This window comes from Ramularia collo-cygni, assembly GCF_900074925.1.
Source record: "Ramularia collo-cygni strain URUG2 genome assembly, contig: RCC_scaffold07, whole genome shotgun sequence".
Classification (NCBI taxonomy): domain Eukaryota; kingdom Fungi; phylum Ascomycota; class Dothideomycetes; order Mycosphaerellales; family Mycosphaerellaceae; genus Ramularia; species Ramularia collo-cygni.
In genome coordinates this window covers 378983-401353 of record NW_019716261.1, presented here as the reverse complement: position 1 = coordinate 401353, position 22371 = coordinate 378983, and the positions used below count along the sequence as shown (strand labels likewise).

Here is a 22371-nt window from a genome sequence, read left to right as displayed (position 1 = left end):
AGGAGTTCTGGGAGTTTCAGGTTGGAATGCATCAAGCGATTGCTATGGAAGCGCACAGAGAGATAGAGCAGACGCTGAGACGGGCGGACGGCATGAAGCTGGTACGAGGTTCTTTGCGCATATCAGAGCTTCCCTGCTGAGGGGAGTTGCAATTGCGCAAGATCAATCACTACGAGATTCCACGAGACGAGACGAAGAACAGCCATTAACTCATTCCATTTCATCTGCACATTCCCCCTGATACTCTTGGACCACCGCATTACCCTTTGAACTCCATTATCCCACATTCAACATATTGACAGCGCTCTACAAGTCGTTCTTTGCCTGCCAAACCAGACCCATGGCGCCACCCCTCTTGAACTCAACGCTTGCCTTCAGACAGGTCACCTCCTCATCGTCTACGGAGAGGATCTTTGCCTCAACGTGGTAGTTGCCTGGTGGGATCTGTCTCGGCAGCTCAACGCCCTTTGATAGTTGGAGATCGCCCTTCTTCAGCGGACACTCAAGATCGATGTTCTTGACAGTTTCGCACAAGTCGGCGGAGGTGTTGATGATGGTAATGAGACCGTATTTGACGGAGTAGTGGATGGTGGCACCCTCTTCAACATCCTTGGACAGAACGCCAGAAGCGGTAATGTTGAGGGTCTCGCCGCTGGAGGGAGATGTCAGTGGCTGGTGGCTGGGAGGAAACAGAGAGGGATGGAGCTTACGCTTTGGGTGGGTTTGGGGTGAGGTCGACTGCCTTAAGGGCGAGGACGTTGTCCTTTGGGTCGGCGCAGAACTCAAGAGGGTTGTCGCCAGGAACGGAGAGCTTGTCGTCCTGCGTGGTGAAAGAAAGCGAACGGGCGGAGACGCTGGCGGCGAGAAGAGCCGAGGTGGCGAGGGAGAGGAGCTTCATCGTAAGGAGATGAAGAGTTCGATGGTGAGGGGGAGTGTTGGAGGTGTTGGAGAAGTGTGGGAGGTGTAGAGTGCAAGGATGAGGACTGTTGACCGCTGTTGACTGATGGACGACGAAGACGCAGCGGCGGCGTTTGAGCTTCGGCGGGCGTCATAACTACTAGCGTGGTCTCAGTCGAGATGGACCGTGCGCACCTCATTGTTGCCTGAGAGCGAAGTTTGTGGGGTCGATCTGGACAAGTTGAAGGTATTCCAGGGAGCACATGTGAAGACGACAGAACCGTCCGTCGCATTCGAGATTCCACCTCCTCAGCACACGCGATTGAATGTCAATTCACAGACATCATCTCCTCCCAATCGATCCTCCCTCACGAGCCACGACAAGAGACACGTAACACTCCCACCAGGCACAAAAAGGGCATTGAGATTGTGAGAGATTGAATTGGAGGACACCCATCACATACATCCCTTGCGTCGCACGCAACAGGGTCAGCCGCAACGATGAGGCTCGATGTCAAGGTAGATTAGTGGACTATCCCCGAGTAAAGTCATGGGCGACCGCGTTAACCTCGAGCTGCAGAGACAACTCTTCGCCCGCAGCGAGCGGGTCAAGGGTATCGACTTTCATCCCACAGAGCCATGGGTGAGATATAGACTGGCTGATGTTTAAAGAGGGGAGTATTGACCCTCCAACAGATCCTCACCACCCTCTACAGCGGTCACGTCTACATCTGGTCCTACGAAACGCAAGCCATCATCAAGACCTTTGAACTGACCGATGTCCCCGTCCGAGCCGGCCGCTTCATTGCCCGCAAGAACTGGATTGTCTGCGGCAGTGACGACTTTCAACTACGTGTCTACAACTACAACACATCCGAGAAGATCACCTCCTTCGAAGCCCACCCAGACTACATTCGCGCCATCGTCGTGCACCCGACACAGCCTTTTGTCCTGACCGCTAGTGATGACATGACCATTAAGCTCTGGGATTGGGACAAGCAATGGAAGTGCGTGCAGGTGTTYGAAGGTCACTCGMACTATGTCATGGGTCTGGCTATCAACCCAAAGGACACCAACACGTTCGCATCCGCGTGTCTGGACCGGACGGTCAAGATCTGGAGTCTGGGAAGTTCCACACCCAACTTTACTCTCGAGGCACATGAGACCAAGGGTGTCAACCATGTGGAATACTACCCTCAGTCCGACAAGCCGTACCTCTTAACCRCATCCGACGATCGCACCGTGAAGATCTGGGACTACACCACGAAAGCACTGATTGCCACGCTTGAAGGTCACACATCAAATGTCTCCTTCGCATGCTATCACCCGGAACTGCCTGTCATCATCTCAGGATCTGAAGATGGCACGGTCAAGATCTGGCACGCAAACACCTACCGGTTGGAGCAGTCCCTTTCATATGGTCTGGAGCGAGCATGGTGTGTCTCTTACCAGCGTGGAAAGCAGGGAATTGCCATGGGTTTCGACGATGGAGCGGTGGTTGTGAAGATGGGTCGCGAGGAGCCCGCGGTGTCGATGGATGGCTCCGGGAAGATCATTTGGGCGAGACATTCCGAGATCCTCACATCTGTCATCAAAGGTGGTGACAAGTCAGTCAAGGACGGCCAAGCCATCACTCTTTCCTCAAAAGATCTCGGCAGCACCGAAATCTATCCCCAGACCCTCCTGCACTCTCCCAACGGTCGTTTCGTGGCTGTGTGTGGAGACGGCGAATACATCATCTACACCGCTCTTGCTCTTCGAAACCAAGCCTTCGGATCCGCACTGGACTTTGCATGGGCCTCAAAGGAGAACGACAAGGACTACGCTATTCGGGAATCACCATACTCGGTCAAGATATATCGCAACTTCAAGCCCAAGTCCGGTGATGGCAGCGTCAATGTTGGTTTCACAGCTGAAGCTCTGAGTGGAGGTGTCCTTCTCGGAGTCAAAGGACAAGGTGGGGTCGGCTTCTTCGACTGGGAGACTGGCAAGCTTGTCCGCAGAATCGAAGTCGAGCCGAGAAATGTCTACTGGTCCGAGTCCGGAGAGCTGGTCTGTCTGGCATGTGAGGACACATACTATGTTCTGCGCTACTCGAGAGAACAGTATCTTGCTGCTCTGCAATCCGGAGCAGTGGACGAGGATGGTGTTGAGGAGGCCTTTGAGGTTGTCTGTGACATTAACGAGAGGTGAGTATCCTGCAGATCTCGAGATGTGGTTGTGCTGACTTTTGGTATAGTGTACGAACAGGACAGTGGATCGGCGACTGTTTCGTCTACACCAATTCCACCAACCGTCTCAACTACCTTGTCGGTGACCAAACATACACCATCTCCCACTTCGACCAACCTTACTACGTTCTTGGCTACCTAACCCGCGACGGCCGCGTTTACGTTTGCGACAAGGACGTCGCCGTCACATCTTTTGCTCTTTCCGTCAGCGTTATCGAATATCAAACTCTCGTCCTACGTGGAGATCTCGAAGCGGCGACCGAAATGCTCTCGCAAGGAGAGATTCCTGAGAGTGAAAAGAACAAGATCGCCCGATTCTTGGAAGGACAAGGCTACAAGGAGGAAGCTCTGGAAGTCGCCACGGATAGCGAACATCGATTTGAACTCGCGTTGGGTCYCGGACAGCTGCAAATCGCATTGGAGTTGGCGAGAGAAGCGGATGTGGAGCACAAGTGGAAGACGGTCGGTGATGCAGCTCTTACGGGCTGGGATATGAAACTCGCAGAGGAGTGCTTCCGAAACGGAAAGGATCTCGGATCATTACTGCTGCTTTACACCAGCTCTTGCGACTCGGAGGGACTGAAATGGTTAGCGAAGACTGCCGGTGAGGCTGGACAGTGGAACGTGGCTTTCACTTGTCTATGGCAGGCTGGAGATGTGGATGCCGCATTGGATGTGCTGCTCAAGACGGGACGAGAGGCAGAGGCGGTGCTGTTCGCGCAGACATACAGACCCGGACGGTGTAAAGAAATCGTTGGAGATTGGAAGAAGAGTTTAGCGAAGGCTGGAAAGGGGAAAGTCGAGAGGTTGATTGGTGTTCCTGGGGAGGATGAAGAGATGTTCCCTGAGTGGGAAGAGTGGTTGAGACTTGAGAAAGAGGGTGGTTCGTACGGTGACCTGATTGATGTTGGGGATGCAGAGACACAGCCCGCTGCGGAGGAAGAAGAGGATGCCGAAGAGGAGGCCGAGGAGGTTGAGGCTGATGCTGATGCTGATGCCGATGCCGAAGAGGAAAAGGCTTGAGTGGAGCGGAGGCATGGCTAATCCGGGAGAGGAAAGCTTCAGGTATGCGTATTGAATACAAGTTTCACCAGAACTGGCCATGGTATTCGCTCCTTACTGGTTGTGCGGCCGAGGAGGGAAATACGTTTTCAGCGAGTTCTTTGATCGGCGGTCGATGGTCAACTGGTGGCTACTGGCGTTCTTGAGCAAAGGTTCGTGGACCTATCTTCTTTTTTTTTTCTTAGAAAAGACAATCGATATGCTGATCTGCTTTGTAATTTCTGCCAAACTTACAACCTTAAAGGCCACTGAAAACTTTTGAACGTGCTCTCTCAGGAATGTCGATATATCTAAAGCTCCATTTGTTGTGCTGCATCCGAGTTCAGTATACTCTTTTGTCTACTCGCATGCAATGAAGCTGATTCTGAGATTGCAGGCGGATATAAGCGGGGAAGTGAGGCTGATGAATACCTACTTAGGTCTCTTCTTGCTTTTGATAGATGCTGTTAGTAAGGTAGGAGTATCAGCGGCGCTGTATAGGTTTTGTTTAATGGAGAAATCGATGAAGTGAGCTTGCTGATTTGGATGATTTGGCGAGCTCTCTCCGTGCTATGCCGAGGCGCTCTCAGCGGGACAGGACTACCAGCAACGCGGTCCGGAATATGTCTTGCGGAGAGGCTCTTTCTTACCTTCCATCAGGCGCTTTATAAAGAGGCGGCTTCACCCAAGGTAGCACATGTGATGCTGGTAGGAGGCGCTGGAATTTCATTCACTTACAGGCGATGATGACGTCACATCACACCGTCTACTAAAGCGGATCCCTCGCGCCACCGCGCGAGTCCGAAAGACTTCTTGTTTCTCGAGCCGGCGCTGTCGGGGTAAATCGTTCAATCTCCAATATCCGGAAGTGGACGGTGGCAGATTCGACACCTCTGGGCTCATCAAAATACGACTTCCCGAGGAGAGCTGGTTCTTCACCTCGATCGAGCTCGGCCCAAGCACAGCGTTTGTCATGAGCTGAAACAAATTCTTCCGTCACTCTGCCGCACCTTTCCGACCCCATCATTCGAACCACCGCCGACACCTGCAGCTTTCAACATCCATCATCACTACACGAACTGCCAGCACAACTCGCCATCGCCACAATGGTCGAGAATCAAGGCGCCGCCGTTGTCGGCCGATACCAGCGCTATAAAGCCGGGACGCAAAAAGTGGTCAACTGGTTGGCGAAAACTGCCGCTAAGTATTGCAAGCTCGACAACGTGCTCGCCGGTCACCAAAAGAGCAAACCGGCACCCAACATCGCTGTCACAATCGGCGTCAAGTCGCACGAGTTGGTTGCGCTTGTCAAGATCATCGCTGCGAATCAGCAAGCAACTRTGCCTGCTGGTATCCTCAAGATTCTGCAGGATGTCATTGATGGACGCCAGAGCGCCGCAGACTGGTAAGTCGGATTGAAAGCCCGCTCATCTCACAAGCGTCTCTCGCGTAGGGGAAACGACGGTATGATGAGAGAGAACTCATGAGATCTGTCGAGCATTGCCCAGTCTTCAATGCGCTGACTACCATCCTCCGCTCTATAGGTACGCTCATAAGGCCACAGAAGGAGACGTCAAGATTGCCGACCGGAATGGGAGGCATGTCCATTTCATCGGCATTCTGCAGACGATTCAACAGTATCTCGACGGACTCGAAGTGACGCCAGGTAGCGAGCTCGAGCCCATGTCATCCGCTAAAAAGAGCAAAAAGAAGAAGAAGAAGAACGACACCGGGAAGGCGGTGAAGTCCGTTGATGAAATTCGCAATCTGTTCGAATACCTCGAGGTTGAAGAGCCTTCAGCTGCCCCGCTGGGCTTATTAGGACCTTCAAATACAGGAGTCAATGAGGAGACGCCAAACTACGAGCTCGACGGCGAGGAAGAGACGGACGTCTTTGCTCTTTGGTGTCATCTCAAGGATATGAGCGATGTGCGTGTCTTTGTCAGAGGCGTGTGGATCGAATACTGCCGAGGCGACGTTACGATCGAGGTTGCTGGTACAGTCGCCGACGCCGCTCTTGCGCTGCTTGCCAAAGCGCATGAAGCTTTTGCAAGCACTCATGATACTTTCAACGACTGGGCTGATATTATGAACTTCCTTAACCTCCAGGTCGGATTCAACAATAACGCTGTCTGCGTCTTTCCAAGAGGCGAGAACGCTCTTGCAGCCCATTTCGCACCCGACACCAAACCAACGGACCTGCTTTGTCCTTCGGCATCGATGAAACTTGGTGCACTTCAGGAATGTCTTTTGCAGTACTACCAGGACGCAGTCCAGAGTGGCTTCGTCCAGGGCGGCCCTCTGTCCAAGGGTTTGAATGCTCCCACCAAAGTCACGGCGTCGGACCCTCCGGACCCGTTGAGTTCATTCAGTATCCCACTTCTATCCATCATACCACAGATAACCAGGACAAGAAAGCTCAACGAGTCTGGACTTGGAAAGACAGCCTTTACAAAGGGACTCCTGCCCTTGATTGGAGAGCCAGGCATGGTTCAGCCAATGTCAACGATCTTCGCTGTTCAGATCTGTATGGACATCAACGAGCTTGTGGGTCATTTATCCTGCGGTCTCGATTCCATCCAGAGGACAGCGTTACATGTCACCCAAACCATCGATGACATCTCCCAGCTTTACAATAGCCGGCCGTTCTTAAATGATGCGAAGCAAGAATTTGTAAAGATTCGCGATCTAGCCACCACCTTAAGGCAGGAAGCCGTCGAGCACGCCCAAATTCTCGAGAAGCCACAGCCCAAGGCTAGCGATACTAATGCAGAGCTAACCAAGCGTCAACGCGCCGAATCTTTGCCCTCGGCCCTGTATGCTCTGCTACACCGCGAAGGTCAAGAGTCATATACCATGAAGCTACGGCTGTTCGAGGAATGCACCGTATTGGCCAATCAAAATCTTGTCATGATTCTACTGGCGCATTTCTACAGCGCGGCGCGGAGGTACGRTCTTGTAACGGCTGTCTGGCACGATCTCGACTTTCTGGTCACCCAGCACAGTACTCGCCGTCCATTCATCACCAAAACCCATTCAAACACCGTTGACAAATACGGTGCTCTCAAGAATCTTGTCGCTGACTTGGAAGGTCCGGCCTCTGGACTCACTCATGTCACAATCCCTCCGCTTCCCAGCTTCACGGTACCGACGAATTTCAAGCGCATCGATGCGGAGGATGCGACGATAGTGAAAGCCCTCCGCCAGCGCGACTGGAAGCATGCGGACAAGTGTTTGAGCAGGGGAGAAGTCCTTGATGCACTCTTGTCCAGCATAGCGACGAAGACTCACCACGGTACCCCGGCACAAAAGCGCCAGCGATTCACCCCGACCCAGCTTCTAACCACGCTCAAGGTATCGCTAATCAACGACGAGAAGATGCTTAACTTCTCGTATTTCGAATTCACCGAGCTGTGTCTAAAACTGCTTTCCAAGCTGGTTGCGGTCTTTGTAGCTAGCAATAAATCGTGTGAGTATCATTTTCAGGCTGTATACTACATGCTCAAGGGCGCAGCCGATGCCGATGTACAAGGTCGCCCTGTATCAGGCACGACATTCGGTCGAGCTGCGGCAGTCCTGCAATCTGAACTCCAGTCGATGGAAACCAACAAGTACTGCCGAGCCGCATTGAATGCCTCCAGCGGTCACATTCCAAAGTCGCAGCGCCCGAACTACAGCAGCAAGGCTGATGAAGCGGAGCCAGAGCTTGAAGAACTCTTGCAGAAATACCCCGACATCTCCGTGGGCTTAACTCGCGACACCTTCGAATTCTATGATCCTGCAGGATCGTTTGAGAAGTTCTCTGGGATGCTGCAGGATGGCTTCATGAAGAAGTTCATGCCAAAAGGTTCTGCGGGTCCGATAATTGGAATAGTGGACAGCGAGGGATGGAAGGATGCTCATGGTGACGAGGAAGGCTTCGCTGTCTTTCAACATGGGGAGGGCGCGAATGGTGGAGTGGCATGAACATGAACTTTTTGAATACGAATGGTGCTTGAGCTTGGGACCTGTACTGGCTAGAAGGCGAGCTTGCCGAGTTGCAATATCACATTACTGAGACTTGGGAGCTTTCTTCATACGGTATCACTGTTGTAGCAAATCTTCACGTTCCAAGGGTATTTCAACGCCAGAGTATGTTGATAGAACTCGTCTCTTCTGTTGGTGTTGCTACCAACATTGCACGTTCTTTACAACCTCACGGCGAGAAAGAGATTGGTAGCAACAGTGATGAAAGTAGATATACCTTCGCGGGTCTGACACCAACATTCCCATCATGAGAGGTGAGGATACTCAAAATTACAATGAGAGTCGGCTCGAAATTGAGCAGATTTCAATTACACTATCGGAGCAGCTCCAAGAGAGACATCTATCGAGTCAATTCCAGCACCTCAGATTCCGCACCGCAGTTCCAACTTCTCATACTACCCATCATCTCATTCCTCAGCACGACTTTCCGGCTTACAGTCCTCCACATCAAGCAAAATAACCTCCATAACAGAGCCTCGAAGAGACAATTTCGATCTCATGGCATGCACAGGTTTGACTTTTGCACGCTCGCTATACTTCGCAGCGACCTCCCTCCAGAGCTGATGTTCCGTCTCGACGAGTTGACTCTGAAGCTCCATGACATCCATCAAATTCCTCCCCATGAAATCCAGAATTTCTCTCAGCGATCTAGTGACCGCCAAAAGGGTGGTGGGAGTACGACCAGCCGCTTCCGCCTCTGCAGCTTCCCATAAAAGCTCATCGACAATTTCGTAAAAGGCCATGCCAGGTTTCATCTTTGTTCGGAATCTTTTCAACTCCTTGCATTTCTTGACAACGGTGTCCATTGCTACAATACAGTATAAATAGAATGCGTGGAATGGGAAGTGCATGTCGATTTGTTCCGAGGTGAGGCTGGATTGGAGTAGAGCCAGAACCTGTACGGTAGACAAACTTTCATTGCCGCAGTTCTTCTTGTGCTTCTTCTCGGATTTCGTTCCTGAGAGAATGGCTTGGGCAGATCTGTGGCAAGTAGCTCTGAGGATGGTATTTTGGGGCAGCCCTAGCTTTCCAACCATAGCCACGCACTGCTCCCGCGTTTGCATGTAGGTCGAAGTGATTTTGAGGCGGGCTGCACGGGACATGCAAGCGGCGGCTGAAGGAAGAGGTAGTCGGACACATGGTACATGATAACCATGCCGACGTTGCCTGGTATACTTGCTGAGTTTCACACCAAGTGAAAGGCCGAAGATTTTGGCCGATGCCTGAATCGCCCCAGAGGGTGCTCCTGTTGCGAGAGGTTCGTTCAGGTCGGTGGTTTGAAGAAGTCCGAAGCCTTGTTTTCCTTGCCGAGTAATCACCCAATCCATGTCGGGCCATTCGAGCTTTGGCGATAACTTCTGACAGGCAGCGTACAAGTGCGCCATGCTGTGAGCCACCAGGCCATGATTGCAAGTGTCAATTCCATCCTGATGCTCGAGTTCAGATAGAACCACTTTCAGGTGTCCAGCCAAAGTTGGACAATTGTACAGCCATTTGGACGTGGTGCCACCGCCGGAGGATCTTCCTGTTCGAATCACCAGGCGCGAAATGTCAACGCCACAATCCGCTTGAAGGGGAGACTTGATTCCCGCTCGGATAATGTGGAAGAGAGACGCTTGCTTTTCCGACATGGGCATGCAGCCTCCAAGCAGCGAGTGATCGGTTATCGCTGTAGCCGTTGATATGTCACCAGAGAGAAGTACATCCGTTCGTTCAGCGCGTGTTACCAGCTCAACGACCGTTGAGCCCACAATGTCTTCTTGGGCTTTACATATGTCCAGTTGTACCTGCAGGGTGAAGACGAAAATAACAGTCAGCAATGAGTCTGAGAATAGAAAATCGATCAAGAGCTGCGTGAATGCATCGCAGCCAGCGAATGCTGCGGAGCGTCGCTGTCCGTTTTGGTAAAGTTCTCCGAATTCGCCGAGGCTGCTAAATATGTCACCGCCAAGAGTACTATGAGTTCTGAGATGCAAAACCACTTGCTGGCACTGTCGCATGTTCCTCGAAACCTTCACTTTCAGGATCAAATGTACCAGAGTCCAGGCGGGTATGCAGAGGAAATCACGTGGATCGATCGTGCTACCACAGAACTGTACAACTTTGCTTCCGCATGAAAATGATTCTGTGCCGTCTTCATCGATATCCAGTGCAATCTCAGCATATTCCGCAATCTGGTCAAAGTTTCCAAGCTCGGGATATTCTTCGGTAAACTCGTCGACGCTCACTGCAAGCATTGCTATGGCGTTGCTTGTTATCTGAGAAGCTACGTCGAGGCTGACGGGGTCCGTTTTGTTGTATCGCGTAGACCACACTTGCTTGATGAAGCATCGGACGTCGTGGCACTCTTTCAAAGTACAGCACAAAGCAAAATCTCGATCATCATCCCGGTTTTCGAGCGTGACTGAAGTCTCACAAGGGAGGTCGAAGCATTGTGGTGGGTCACATTCTTCGCTTCTAGGTTCCTGTACGGGCCGCACTGCTTTGGACTTCTTCGGGAGCTCCACATGTAGCATACCAAAGGAATTATTGAGTCCACATGCTGTGGGCAAGTGAGCCGGGCGGTCCTGTTTGCTGATCTTCCAACTGTTGGCCTGTACCTGGCGCAGGATCAAGGCCAAAGATTCGAGGACGCGGATGAAATGATGATGCGAATGGTCGGAAGAGTTGTTTTGCTGTCGCCACGTGGTGCTTTCCTGACGGAGACTGATGACACTGGCGAGAACAACGAGCGTGTCGCTGATACCTGTAGGAGGCGGGATCATCGGACGGCTTTCCGCCAGAAGCTCTTTTGCTAACGTGAGAAGGTCAGATGCAGACAACGTGACTGCGTGCACTGAAGATGTTATTTCGCACAAGACTGGCATGAATGTCGCAACGTTGCACCGCTGCCGTGCAGCATTCGCAAGCCAGGAAACGACATGTTTGGTGCCGCTTTTGTAAGAACGATACAGTTGCCATCCAGTGTCAGTGGGCATGGTGAGTAGTTTCTGTGTGTTCGTACGCTATGCCTGGCGTTTGAGATGGGAGGGAGAAGAGAGTGAGGGATGTGGGCGAACGGAGACCTAAGTTGCATACTGCTGCGTTTGCAAACTTCCACGCTCGATGCCATGGTCTTTGCTCGCATCGTGCAGCGCGACGCAGGTATCCGGAGGAGGCAAAGAGACGGTGGAAAACATGCCTGTCGTTTGCTCTTTTCTTGCCAGAAGCTCGGCTAGTCGCCGTAGTCGAATGGCAATGCATCGCATTGCAGCTACTCGCCATTTGTATTGGCGGACCACTGTGTCGATATTGAGAAAGCATTGGTGGTGCGAATCAGAGTGAGAGGAACAGAAACGGGGAGAAGGTGATGTGGCGGAGTAGGAGCGGAGTGCGGGCCTTCCCGCTCAGGGATAAGGTAGACCCCAAAATAGTTTATCCGGTACTCGATAATATCCATCCCGGCCGGAAACACGTCTTCCTCATTCATTCACTTACACGTTCGCGGCTGCCGACTTTGTCAATTCTTCAATATGGCGCGCCTTGGTCGCCTCGGCTTTCTGGGCATTGCCGTCGTGTTCCATCTCGTGTATATTTATTCCATCTTCGACATCTACTTTGTTTCTCCAATTGTGAGTGGAATGCGAAGTCATGGTGTCGATGCGCCAACTGCCCCCGCAAAGCGTCTGGTCTTATATGTCGGTAGGAGAACTCCCTCCCATTCCAATGCATTCCTTCACAGCACCTTTCTGATCCAATCTTCTCGTAGGCGATGGACTTCGCGCCGACAAAGCCTTTCAATATTTTCCTGATCCATCAAGGTCCGCCAACGACACTTCACCGCACAAGCCAGGTCCGCTGGCTCCCTTCCTTCGATCACGAGTACTTGAGCATGGCACCTTTGGAGTATCGCACACCCGAGTACCCACAGAATCCCGGCCAGGACATGTGGCATTGATTGCTGGGTTGTACGAGGATGTCGCCGCGGTGACGACTGGATGGAAGATGAACCCAGTCAACTTCGACAGCGTGTTCAACAGGAGTCGGCATACATGGAGTTGGGGAAGTCCAGATATCTTGCCAATGTTCTCCACGGGAGCTGTTCCAGGCAGAGTTACGGACGCGACATATGGTCACGAATTTGAAGATTTTAGCAAAGATGCGACTGAGCTTGACTATTGGGTCTTCGATCGGGTCAAGCAGCTGTTCAAGGATGCCGAAACGGATGAAGTGCTCAATGCACAGCTGCGGCAGGACAAGCTTGTCTTCTTTCTCCATCTCCTCGGTCTTGACACGTCTGGCCATGCATACCGACCATACTCGAAAGAGTACCTGCGGAACATTCAAGTCGTCGACCAGGGTGTCAAGGAAGTTACGGAGATCATGGAGGAGTTTTATGGAGACGGCGAGACGGCGTACGTCTTCACAGCAGACCATGGAATGAGTGACTGGGGAAGCCACGGTGATGGACATCCAGATAATACCCGAACTCCGCTCATTGCCTGGGGATCTGGCGTTGCGAAACCGGTTACTGTACGCAAAGGCAAGGCACCAGGCCATGAAGATGGGTTCTCGCATGACTGGCATCTGGATCATGTCAAGCGCCACGATGTCGCCCAGGCTGACGTCGCTGCTCTCATGGCGTACCTTGCAGGTCTGGAGTTTCCTGTGAATTCTGTTGGAGAGCTGCCACTATCGTTCCTCGACGCCAGTGATGAAGAAAAGTCCAAAGCTTTGTTGACCAATGCAAAGGAGATCCTCGAAATGTACCACGTCAAGGAGCGTGAGAAAATGGCAGTGGTACTTCAGTACAAGCCATACCCGGGCTTCGCGGATGCCCAGAGCAACGTAGAAGCTCGACTGGCATCGATTGAACAGTTGATCAGCAAGAGAAACTTCAAGCAGGCCATTGATCGTACCGACGAGCTCATCCAGCTTGGACTTCGAGGCTTGCGCTATCTGCAAACATACGACTGGTTGTTCCTTCGAACTCTGGTCACCGCAGGATACCTTGGCTGGATCGCATTTGCGTTCACAACTGCGATTGATGTTCATATGCTTGATGGTAAAGTCGAGGCGTCACGACCGACCGCAGGTATTGTGGCCTTTTCCTCCATCTTAGTAGGCCTCTACAGCTTACTATTCACCCAATCTTCGCCAATCACCTACTATGCGTATGCATTCTTCCCAGTGATGTTCTGGGAAGAGGTGTTTGCGAGGCGAAATGCCATCTTCGAGAGCRAGAGGAGAATTGCTGCAAAGTTCTCCAAGAATGATACCCGCCAGTTGGCGTTGTATCTCCTCGCCTACTTGGGAATGCTGGAGGTCATGGTACGTGGATTGAATCGGGCATCTTAAACCTCTACTAAGTCCTTCCAGGTGCAAAGCTACTATCACCGCCAAGTCTACACGATATGCTATTTGCTCGCCGCTGCATGGCCGTTGCTCTACGGGACTGAATTCGTGCAAAAGAATCTGATCCTCTGCGGAACGTGGGCAGCTGCAACTGCCTCGATGAGCATATTCACTATGCTGCCTGCGAATAAGGTCGAGGACCCGAACCTCATGTGAGTGTGATAATCATCAGACCGCCTTGGCTGTGGTGGTCCACGTGCTGACATTCAATACGCAGCTCATTTGGCGGCGTGCTCATCCTCGCCATCGGCCTGCTCTACATCGCTTTCGAAAAGCACCTGCTCACCAAGACCGCGCCGACAAAAGAAATTCCAGCTGCTGAGATAGCCGAAGATGGCGTTTCAAGAGCAATCCTGGGTGTGCAAGTAGGTAGCGATGTTCTGACATGCTGCATAATTGGATCTAACAATGCGCCAGGTCGGGTTGATCGCGCTTGCGATTGTTGTGACTCGTTCAAGCGTCGCTTCCTTGCAAGCAAAGCAGGGTCTCCCGCTCGGGACGCAAGTCCTCGGGTGGACAACATTGAGTGAGTCTCCAAATTCCTTTCATACACACCATTGCAAACCGTCTTTTCCGAACCGTTGTTATTTGCGAGCCTCTTTGCGTGATCCAGATCTGGCCGCGATCTTTTCATCTTCGCATCTCAAAGCAAGTCTCCAGCCATGGCCGTCTTTCCAACGAACCCCGAAGAGGTCTACGACATGCTTGACTTTCTTGAACATCCCCGAGAGGCATTCCACCAGCTTTCGCTATGGTCACAGGTTCCGCTGGTCGTGTTCATGGTCTTATGTTATCCGATCATGTTTGCTCTTGGTCTCGCTTGGGAAATCTGCTGGAGATTGCCTTGGAAGTACTACCATGGAAGTGTGTTCAAGCCAGAGCAGAACGCCGACTATCTGCGGCACTTCATGACCAAAGAATCTCCGATCAGAAACATTCTGGTGTTTCTCCTACACCACGAAGTACGAGCAGGTGTCGTTGCTCATAATGAGAAGTCTGCGCTTCTTCAAAATTCCAGATACACATGGTTGCGGCCGACACGCTCCTGGTCCACATTCAGATCACACCAAACCGGCGGATCGCTTCCGACCCATTCAGTCGCCTCCATCGGATCATTGGCCGGTTGAACAATCCACAAGACTTCACATCGTTCGCGTCTTCACTTTTCGAATATCAGACATTTAGAAAGAGCCAGACCTAGCTAACGGGCACAAACAGTCGCCTCACTCACTGTACCCTTCCTTCACGCCCTACGACCACGCGATCACTATCTCCATCGCCTTGCCATCATCTTCCTGGCATTCGGCCCACTCTTTGTCATCCTCACAATCYCCTACGAGGGTCTATTCTACTTGGCCATAGCAGCAACTCTCATCTCCTGGGTGCGCCTTGAACACCGCATCCACCAATTCGGCGTTGCTGCCACCAATGCATCACCTCCCACCACCAAGACCAATGGCGCAGCAAAGGGACTTAAAACACCCTTGGCTGCAGCACTCACCGCCGCGCGCGCTCGCGAAGCCGCATTGAAATCTGGCGACTACCGCGCCCTCACACTCTCCGACGCAAGAATCTGCCTCTTCTTCCTCTTCATTCTTCAATCCGCCTTCTTCAGCACAGGAAACATCGCCTCAATCTCCTCCTTCTCCCTCGATGCCGTCTACAGACTCATCCCAATCTTCGACCCCTTCAGCCAAGGCGCACTCCTAGTCCTCAAACTTCTCGCCCCTTTCGCTCTGGTATCCGCCAATTTGGGAATTCTGACAAAGAGACTCCGACTCCGCGGCGGAAGTCTCTTCGCCGTGGTGATGGGAATCGGAGATTACTTGACCCTGCGCTTCTTCTGGGAAGTGAGGGATGAAGGCAGTTGGTTGGAAATTGGAGAGAGTATCAGTATGTTTGTCATTGCAAGTGTGCTGTGTGTCTTTGTCGCGGGTCTGGAGGCTCTTAGCGAGCTTTTTGTTCGCGGAGTAGAATTTCAGGAAGATTCTGGTGTGGAGGTCGTCAATGTGAGCACGGGAGCAGTCAACGGGACCGCGGATAGAGCTGGCAAGACTATCAAGGCTGCGGGCAAAAAGGGGCGTAATGCATAGCGGCGCTTTGTGTTGTGCTGGGTTGTATAAAGATAATGTACAAAAGTTCTGATGCGTACTATTGTTTCCTCCTCCTTTCCTCATATCGAGTTGTAGCGGTAGAATCAACATGACGTTTCTTCGACGAGGTGAGCCCTACAATGAGGTAAATTCTTGAGATCAGTGTGAAGAATCTTCATATCAACACCTCTGGCAGTAGTATGTATGTAGGTTTTCTCAGGTCGAGTCGCGAAACAACAACATGCTTCCTCCCCATCCCTCTCATCCACTCCAATCCTTCCAATCCACCTACCTAACACAGGTACTTCGCAAAGAACTCAAACTCCGTACTCCATCTCCGATTCTCCACATCACCCATAGCATCCCCGACCAAGAAATCCTCTTCCCGCAACATCCTGCGAGCGAAATACAATTTCGCATTCTGCGCAGCACGATCAAAGACTTTGGCTTTCAATTTCCCGGCTGCGAATTTATAATATGTACATGTCGAGCCTATAAATCGACCCACGGAAGGATTGGGTCCAATAGCCATTCGTTGGAGATCATGTGAAGAAGCCCATGTCAGCGCTTGGACGGCTGCGTCGGTGAAGGGGGTATTCGAGGGAATGGAGCGAGGGACGCTGGTAGCGACCATGGGCATACGAATGATTGAAGCGTTGGATGCGACGTGCCAGCAGTTGAGGTATTGGGGTATTGATAATCTGGTGTCCAAGACGTCGATGAAGACCTCTTCGTTGGAAACAGTCATTTCTCCATCGTTGAATTGTGGGATGATTTGTAGGTCTTGGAAACCCTCTTGCTGGGCTATATGTACACAGGTCTCTGGACCAGTGTAGTTGTATTTATTCGAGTCGAGGGCTCTCTTGGCTGAGGCTTGAAGTTAGCAACATGTCTGCGATGAGAATGGGAGGGAGACTCACCGAAGAATTTTAGGAGAACTTGATCTTCCATCTTGTGCTTCTTGACCAAAGCAGCTGAAGTGCGAAAAACAAGAGGTGATTGAATATCAAGAAACAATTTAAAATCAGGTTTTCCAAGATCTCTCAGGTGTCCAAGCATATCCTCCAAACTCTCCAATTTCTGCTCCACGGCGCTTTGAATAATCCTCCCACCTCGTCCATATACTTTCAAAGGTTTCTGATTCCAAAACCAATAAGGAAGTGTAGAGTATTTGATCCGTCGCTGCGCAGTCTGATTTGCCAGAGCGATGTCGATGGGATTCGACAAGCCATCCGATCCATCCATGATTGTCTCCTGGGAACCATGGTAATCGTGAGTGACGATTGGCGTGCCATCGCTTGTTGATCGTATGTCTAGTTCAACTCCTGGGAGGCCGAATTCCGCGGCTCGTTGCATTGCTGCGGCGGTGTTCTCGGCGAGGGCGTATTTGTCGCTGGCATCTCTGGAGAGGCCGCGGTGAGCAATGGTTTTCCAAGCGAGTGATGTGTGGATTTGGATGAGGCAGATGGCTGGGTAAGCAAATATGGTTGGAATCATGTCGGAAAGTTCTGCTGTGATAAACCTCTGTGTCGAAATACAACATAAGGTATGCTGGTTTCTGTCGGGTCTCACCACGAAACGTCTCTTTTGACCATGGGTAGGTCTTTCTCCCTATGCGGGAAGGCAGGAGGATGGACTGAGAAGGAAGCAACCACATACCACATACGTACAACTGCTCATTTCTGTCCTACAATGTCTGCTGTAGTGATTGTTGTACAAGCCACGCGGGCATCGACGTCTAAAACAGCTCAATCCTCCGCTCGCGCGGGACTGGCATGTCAGGTCTATATACAGGGAGCGGAGTCTTCATCAAGCTCGACTCTCAGTCATCGTCCTCCTCGGCTTCTCTCTCTTCCTTGCTTGGCTTCTTCAGCTCCTTCTTCCAAAGGTTGTTCATCGCCGCCTCGTCCGCATCGGGGAAAACGAGCTTGAAGACATCAGCATACCACTCCACGGGCTTGCCTTCAATGCCCTCTTTGATATTCTACATTGAATTGTTAGCATGTAATTTGTGGTGGATACGTTGGAATGCTTCCGGCTTACCTGTGGCAACTCCAGCCAGTCACTCAAGTTATCCCTAGGGAAAACAACCATTCTCGCTCCAGCTCTTCGTGCTGCAACGGTCTTCTCACGCAGGCCACCGATACGAAGCACCTTGCCGGTAACGGTAAGCTCTCCAGTCATAGCGATGGTGGGATCCAGAGGCTTGTCCATTGCAAGTGACAACAGACTAGTCGCCATGGTGATACCAGCCGAAGGCCCATCCTTCTGAACGGCACCCTCGGGACAATGCAAGTGTATCCGAGCCTTCTCGAAGAACTTGTTGCCCGGGAACCTCTTTGCCATCAAACCCTTTGCGAAAGAGTATGCGATGGAGGTCGACTCCTTCATCACTGCCTTGAGGTTACCAGTTCGTTCCAGTCCAGGGCGGGAAGAGTACGACAAGGCGGTTTCCAGAATGGTCTCAACGTAGAGTGCCGCGCCGCCCATCTGAGTCCATGCTAGACCCATTGCGACACCAGCAGGTGTTGTGTCATAAAGTCGATCAGAGGTGAAGACTGGTGGACCAACGTAATCTTTCAGGTTGTCGCTTCCAATGTTCACGTGAACAGAGTCTGGAACCTTCAACGCGACGCGTGGAGTCTCTGTTGTCTCTTGCTCGATGTTCTCTGGTGTTTCGGTGACATCCGACTCATCCTTGGTGGATTCTTCCGCTGCTGCTTTGCCTTCGTCGGTGAGTGCCTTGTCCTCGCTGAGTACCTCTTCTCCAATATCCTGGATGATCTTCAGAGCTGATTTGCGGTAGACCTTCTCAATCTGCTTCTTCAAATTTCGGACACCAGACTCTCGGCAGTACTTGTTGATCAGGTCTGCAATGGCTTCCTTGGAGAGGTTGACGTCCACATCTTGAAGTCCGGATAGCTCTTTGGCTTGGGGTGCCAAGTATCGCTCGGCAATTGCCATCTTCTCATCAGCAACGTATCCCGAGAGCTCGATCATCTCCATTCGGTCGAGTAGAGGTCTGGGGATCGTGTCTGTCATGTTGGCTGTGCAGACGAAGAGAACCTTTGACAGATCGACTGGCACATCCATGTAGTGATCAAGGAAAGAGTTGTTCTGCTCGGGATCTAGCAGTTCCAAAAGTGCGCTTGAAGGGTCGCCTTGGTGTCCGCGACCAATCTTGTCAACTTCGTCAATCAAGATCAAAGGGTTTTCTGTCTGGCACTTCTTCAATGCCTGGATAATGCGACCGGGGAGAGCACCGACATAAGTTCTTCGATGACCCTTGATCTCGGCCACATCAGTCAGACCACCCACACTGAAACGGTAGTACTGCCTGTTGAGCGCCCGAGCGATAGATTTTCCAATACTCGTCTTTCCAACACCAGGTGGACCGACCATGCAGAGAATCTTTCCTTCCACCGTGCCACGTAGCTTGCCCACGGCGATGAACTCCAGAATACGGTCCTTGACATCCTTCAATCCGTGGTGGTCTTCATCCAACACATCTTGCGCGTGCTGGATGCCAAAGTTTTCTGCGCTGCGTTGTCCCCATGGAATCTGCGTTAGCCAGTCCAAATAGTTCCTCGTGACGTTAAACTCGCTCGCCGCGGGTTCCAGATGTGCTAGCTTGTTGAGTTCCTCGTCAAAAACCTTCTTAACGGCCTCTGGCATGGCCAATTTTGAGCCCTTCTCCTTGAACTTCTCAACCAGCTTGTCCTTGCCATCGCTCTCCAKGCCGAGCTCGCGGCGGATACCCTTCATCTGCTCCATGAGCCAGTATTCGCGTTGACGCTTCTGGATCTTGCTCTCCACATCCTTGGAGATCTTGCTACTCAGCTGTGCGTTCATGTGCTCCTTCTTGATCACTTCGAGGGCCTTGCTGAGACGCTGCTCGATGTTGAGAGAAGCAAGAACTGCTTGAGCTTCCTCCATTTCGCCAGCTGATACTGCAGCAGCGAAATCGGCAAGCTTGGCGGGTTCATCTGCAATGTTGGCTGCAGTCTGTGACATGGCGAAAGCAGAAACATGATCGCGGAAGAGGTGGTTGTAGTTGCTAATCTCCTTGCAGGTGTTGACAATCTCGGAGATCAACGCACGAACGGTGGGAGATCGCTTGTCGAAAGGCTCATCGGCCAAGTTGTCAACCTTGACGAGACTCACGGGCCACGATCGAAGGAAGTCGGTCGGCTGATATAGCTGCTTGTCCTTGTCTTTGCTTTCCTTGCTTGCGCTCGACTCCTCAAAGCTGGCCACCACATCGCCCTTCTTCTCCTCAGCTTCGGTCTGTTTGGATGTCTCCTCTGGAAGTGGGGCATCTATGGTGGCTTGTGCAGCGGAGACCTCTGCTGCAGCCGGCTCCGGTGCTGCAGGAGGACCACGGTTTGGTGGAATTAGCTCGCTCAGCTTGATTCTACGGTGTGGGTATAGAACCGCCTGCAATGCCTTCTCCGGTCCATGACCTGCGGGGAACGCACCGGTGATCTGGCAAAAGGTACCCACATCGTACACCTCACTCGGGTCGTTGATAACATCCTGACTGCTGTCCTGATCCTTGAGCAAGAAAGCACCCACATAGCTCTGCCCTCGCTTCAGCAGCTCCTGCACTGCTGCAATAACGTTGGGGTCGCGAATAGTAATGGCCTTGTAGAATCCGGGAAACAGCGGTCGCTGCGTGATTGGAATGGCCAGGACTTGTGGGTAGACATCTGGAACCTGCGGCTTCACCAGATCGGTCTTGCCTGCCTTCTTCTTGCGACCCGGTCCATCGCCGCTGCCTCCAGCGCCGGATCCAGATTCACCGCCTCCCGCTGCACCTGCCGCCTTTCCATCTATAGCTCCAGGAATTGGCGTTGGAGATGGGTCCTTGMTCTTCGCTGCTGAATCCTCCTCCTTCTCCTCTTTACTCTCAATCTTTGGCTCTGCTTCGTCCTCTGGTGGTGGCGGGGGCTTCTCCTTCCGTCTAGCAGGCGAGGTGGAGAAGTCGCGTGATAACGATATCGTCGTTCGCAGATATTGCTGTGGCCGTGTGTTTAATGACTGCGGTGGCGGCAGCCTCGTAGAAAGGTGCGCGTGGAAAGTTGTACGAGATGCCGCCTTGAATGATGAACTGCGCAGCGCATTCCGCCATGCCAGACTCCGGCCGTACACCATGCTCTCGGGGAGCTCTCTGGGGGTTTGTTGAAAAAGCGAAAGCTACGAGGAAGAGATTGTTAGAGAGGATTATCAATGGTATGCAGGCAAAGACGACCAGGCATGAATGGGCAGGCAATGTTGGGGTAGATACGAAGGCGACTATTAGCTCTCAAAGCGTCACCGCGGCTTAGACATCAATTGATCATTGATGCCGCGCTAGAATAGAACTAGCCAAAGCCGAGATCGGCAGTGAGGATGCAACCTAGTTTCACTTGTCCCTCTATCAGTCGAAGATGTTGTACTTTCTGCGACAACGACAGGATGATCAAGCAGACATTATTCGACATGACAGTGTGCTCTCCATAAGGCGGCTTCTTTTCATGCGTATTGTCACCTGTTCCCGAGCGTTTTGATCAATTCACTACAAGACGAGCCGGCAACTTTCAACTTCACTGGTCCATAAGGTATCCCCTTAGAAATGCTCGATCAACCTTTCATACTGCAACTTCCAGTAGAAGTGCTATCTAAAATAGCTCGCCATGCCAGCAAACCAACCATCACCGTTCGTTTCCAGCCCGAGGACTTGACACCACTCCTTCACTTTCGACAAACCTGCAAGACATTCGAGAGAGCCGCCTTCGATATCCTGATAGAGAGATTCCCCCGAAAGCTCCGTTGCAGCGTAGGCGTCCCTCGCAATGTCGAAAACTTCAAAGCCCAGTCATTCCAAAAGCGTTTGACAAGCCGCCTCAGACAAGTCACCTTATCAGTCGACATCCTGGCAGGCAGCAACATCAGCGACATCAAAACAGCCGGTCGCCTCTGCCAGCACTCCGAAAATGCCCAACTCTTCGAYTTCCGGCGTCTGGAAGCCGATTTCTACGACAAAGCATCTTCCCCTCTGAACCCAGATCTACAATTCGCATTGCAACAACTCCAACCCCTCGCCACACCACCCGCAATCAAAATCTCCGTCTGGCTCTCCGAAGACGTCTATCTTGAAAACCACGAATCAAAAAATGTCGTCCCCATGCTCTCTAGTCTTGCAAACGCCATCCCTCCGCAAATGTTACGCTCTCTCGAACTGGCGTACGCCCACTGCGATGCGCAAAGCATGATAAACCTCGTCAAACGCTCCCTCGACTCCCTCGAAGAAGTCAACATGGATAATGTATCCTTCGTCTCATCCACACCACGCTGGGTAGATTTCCTGAAAGAATTGACTCGATGCACGAAATTGAAAAACCTCCTGCTCTGTAATCTGCGGGAGGAATCTCTCGGGGCAGTCTTGAGTTCGAGGGAGCCTTCTTCTTTCAGTCCGTTTTCTTTCTACCTCTACGCGGGATTCTCGGGGCGGGAACGAGTGAAGGAGGGATTGCGAGCATTGATTGAAGCTGATTTGTGCACTGCTGCGGGTAACCCAAAGTTTGACGCGCCCATTGATCCACTGGGCAATTTCATCTAAAGCGGCTCCTACGCTTTGCAAGGACGACATCATTGAGGGGAAAACTTGACTCTCCGCGAGACGGCCCATCTTGGTTATCATAGCTATC

General features: G+C 51.9%; 8 protein-coding genes; 4 read left to right on the top strand and 4 right to left on the bottom strand.

Annotated features, from left to right (window-relative positions):
* Positions 1–306: 306 nt before the first annotated feature.
* RCC_05116 (related to Phosphatidylglycerol/phosphatidylinositol transfer protein) lies at positions 307–898 on the bottom strand (the record flags this gene model as incomplete). XM_023770392.1 has 2 exons in its annotated part: positions 307–652; positions 711–898. The coding sequence occupies 2 exons, from the start codon at positions 896–898 to the stop codon at positions 307–309; spliced, it is 534 nt and encodes a 177-aa protein (XP_023626160.1).
* A 500-nt stretch (positions 899–1398) lies between these two features.
* RCC_05115 (probable vesicle coat complex COPI, beta^ subunit) lies at positions 1399–4151 on the top strand (the record flags this gene model as incomplete). XM_023770391.1 has 4 exons in its annotated part: positions 1399–1416; positions 1478–1540; positions 1594–3086; positions 3137–4151. The coding sequence occupies 4 exons, from the start codon at positions 1399–1401 to the stop codon at positions 4149–4151; spliced, it is 2589 nt and encodes an 862-aa protein (XP_023626159.1).
* Positions 4152–5275: 1124 nt separating this feature from the next.
* Positions 5276–8135, top strand: RCC_05114 (uncharacterized protein; the record flags this gene model as incomplete). XM_023770390.1 has 2 exons in its annotated part: positions 5276–5574; positions 5714–8135. The coding sequence occupies 2 exons, from the start codon at positions 5276–5278 to the stop codon at positions 8133–8135; spliced, it is 2721 nt and encodes a 906-aa protein (XP_023626158.1).
* A 467-nt stretch (positions 8136–8602) lies between these two features.
* Positions 8603–11173, bottom strand: RCC_05113 (uncharacterized protein; the record flags this gene model as incomplete). Its single annotated transcript, XM_023770389.1, has 1 exon — positions 8603–11173. The coding sequence occupies one exon, from the start codon at positions 11171–11173 to the stop codon at positions 8603–8605; it is 2571 nt and encodes an 856-aa protein (XP_023626157.1).
* A 534-nt stretch (positions 11174–11707) lies between these two features.
* RCC_05112 (probable GPI ethanolamine phosphate transferase 1) lies at positions 11708–15682 on the top strand (the record flags this gene model as incomplete). XM_023770388.1 has 6 exons in its annotated part: positions 11708–11876; positions 11944–13505; positions 13554–13741; positions 13807–13954; positions 14007–14115; positions 14808–15682. The coding sequence occupies 6 exons, from the start codon at positions 11708–11710 to the stop codon at positions 15680–15682; spliced, it is 3051 nt and encodes a 1016-aa protein (XP_023626156.1).
* Positions 15683–15974: 292 nt separating this feature from the next.
* Positions 15975–17179, bottom strand: RCC_05111 (uncharacterized protein; the record flags this gene model as incomplete). XM_023770387.1 has 2 exons in its annotated part: positions 15975–16549; positions 16603–17179. The coding sequence occupies 2 exons, from the start codon at positions 17177–17179 to the stop codon at positions 15975–15977; spliced, it is 1152 nt and encodes a 383-aa protein (XP_023626155.1).
* Positions 17180–17504: 325 nt separating this feature from the next.
* On the bottom strand, positions 17505–20836 carry RCC_05110 (probable Lon proteinase, mitochondrial precursor; the record flags this gene model as incomplete). XM_023770386.1 has 2 exons in its annotated part: positions 17505–17666; positions 17726–20836. 2 exons carry the CDS (start codon positions 20834–20836, stop codon positions 17505–17507), a joined length of 3273 nt encoding a protein of 1090 aa, XP_023626154.1.
* Positions 20837–21296: 460 nt separating this feature from the next.
* Positions 21297–22283, top strand: RCC_05109 (uncharacterized protein; the record flags this gene model as incomplete). The annotated part of the gene is made up of 1 exon (XM_023770385.1): positions 21297–22283. One exon carries the CDS (start codon positions 21297–21299, stop codon positions 22281–22283), a length of 987 nt encoding a protein of 328 aa, XP_023626153.1.
* Between the last annotated feature and the right edge of the window lie 88 nt (positions 22284–22371).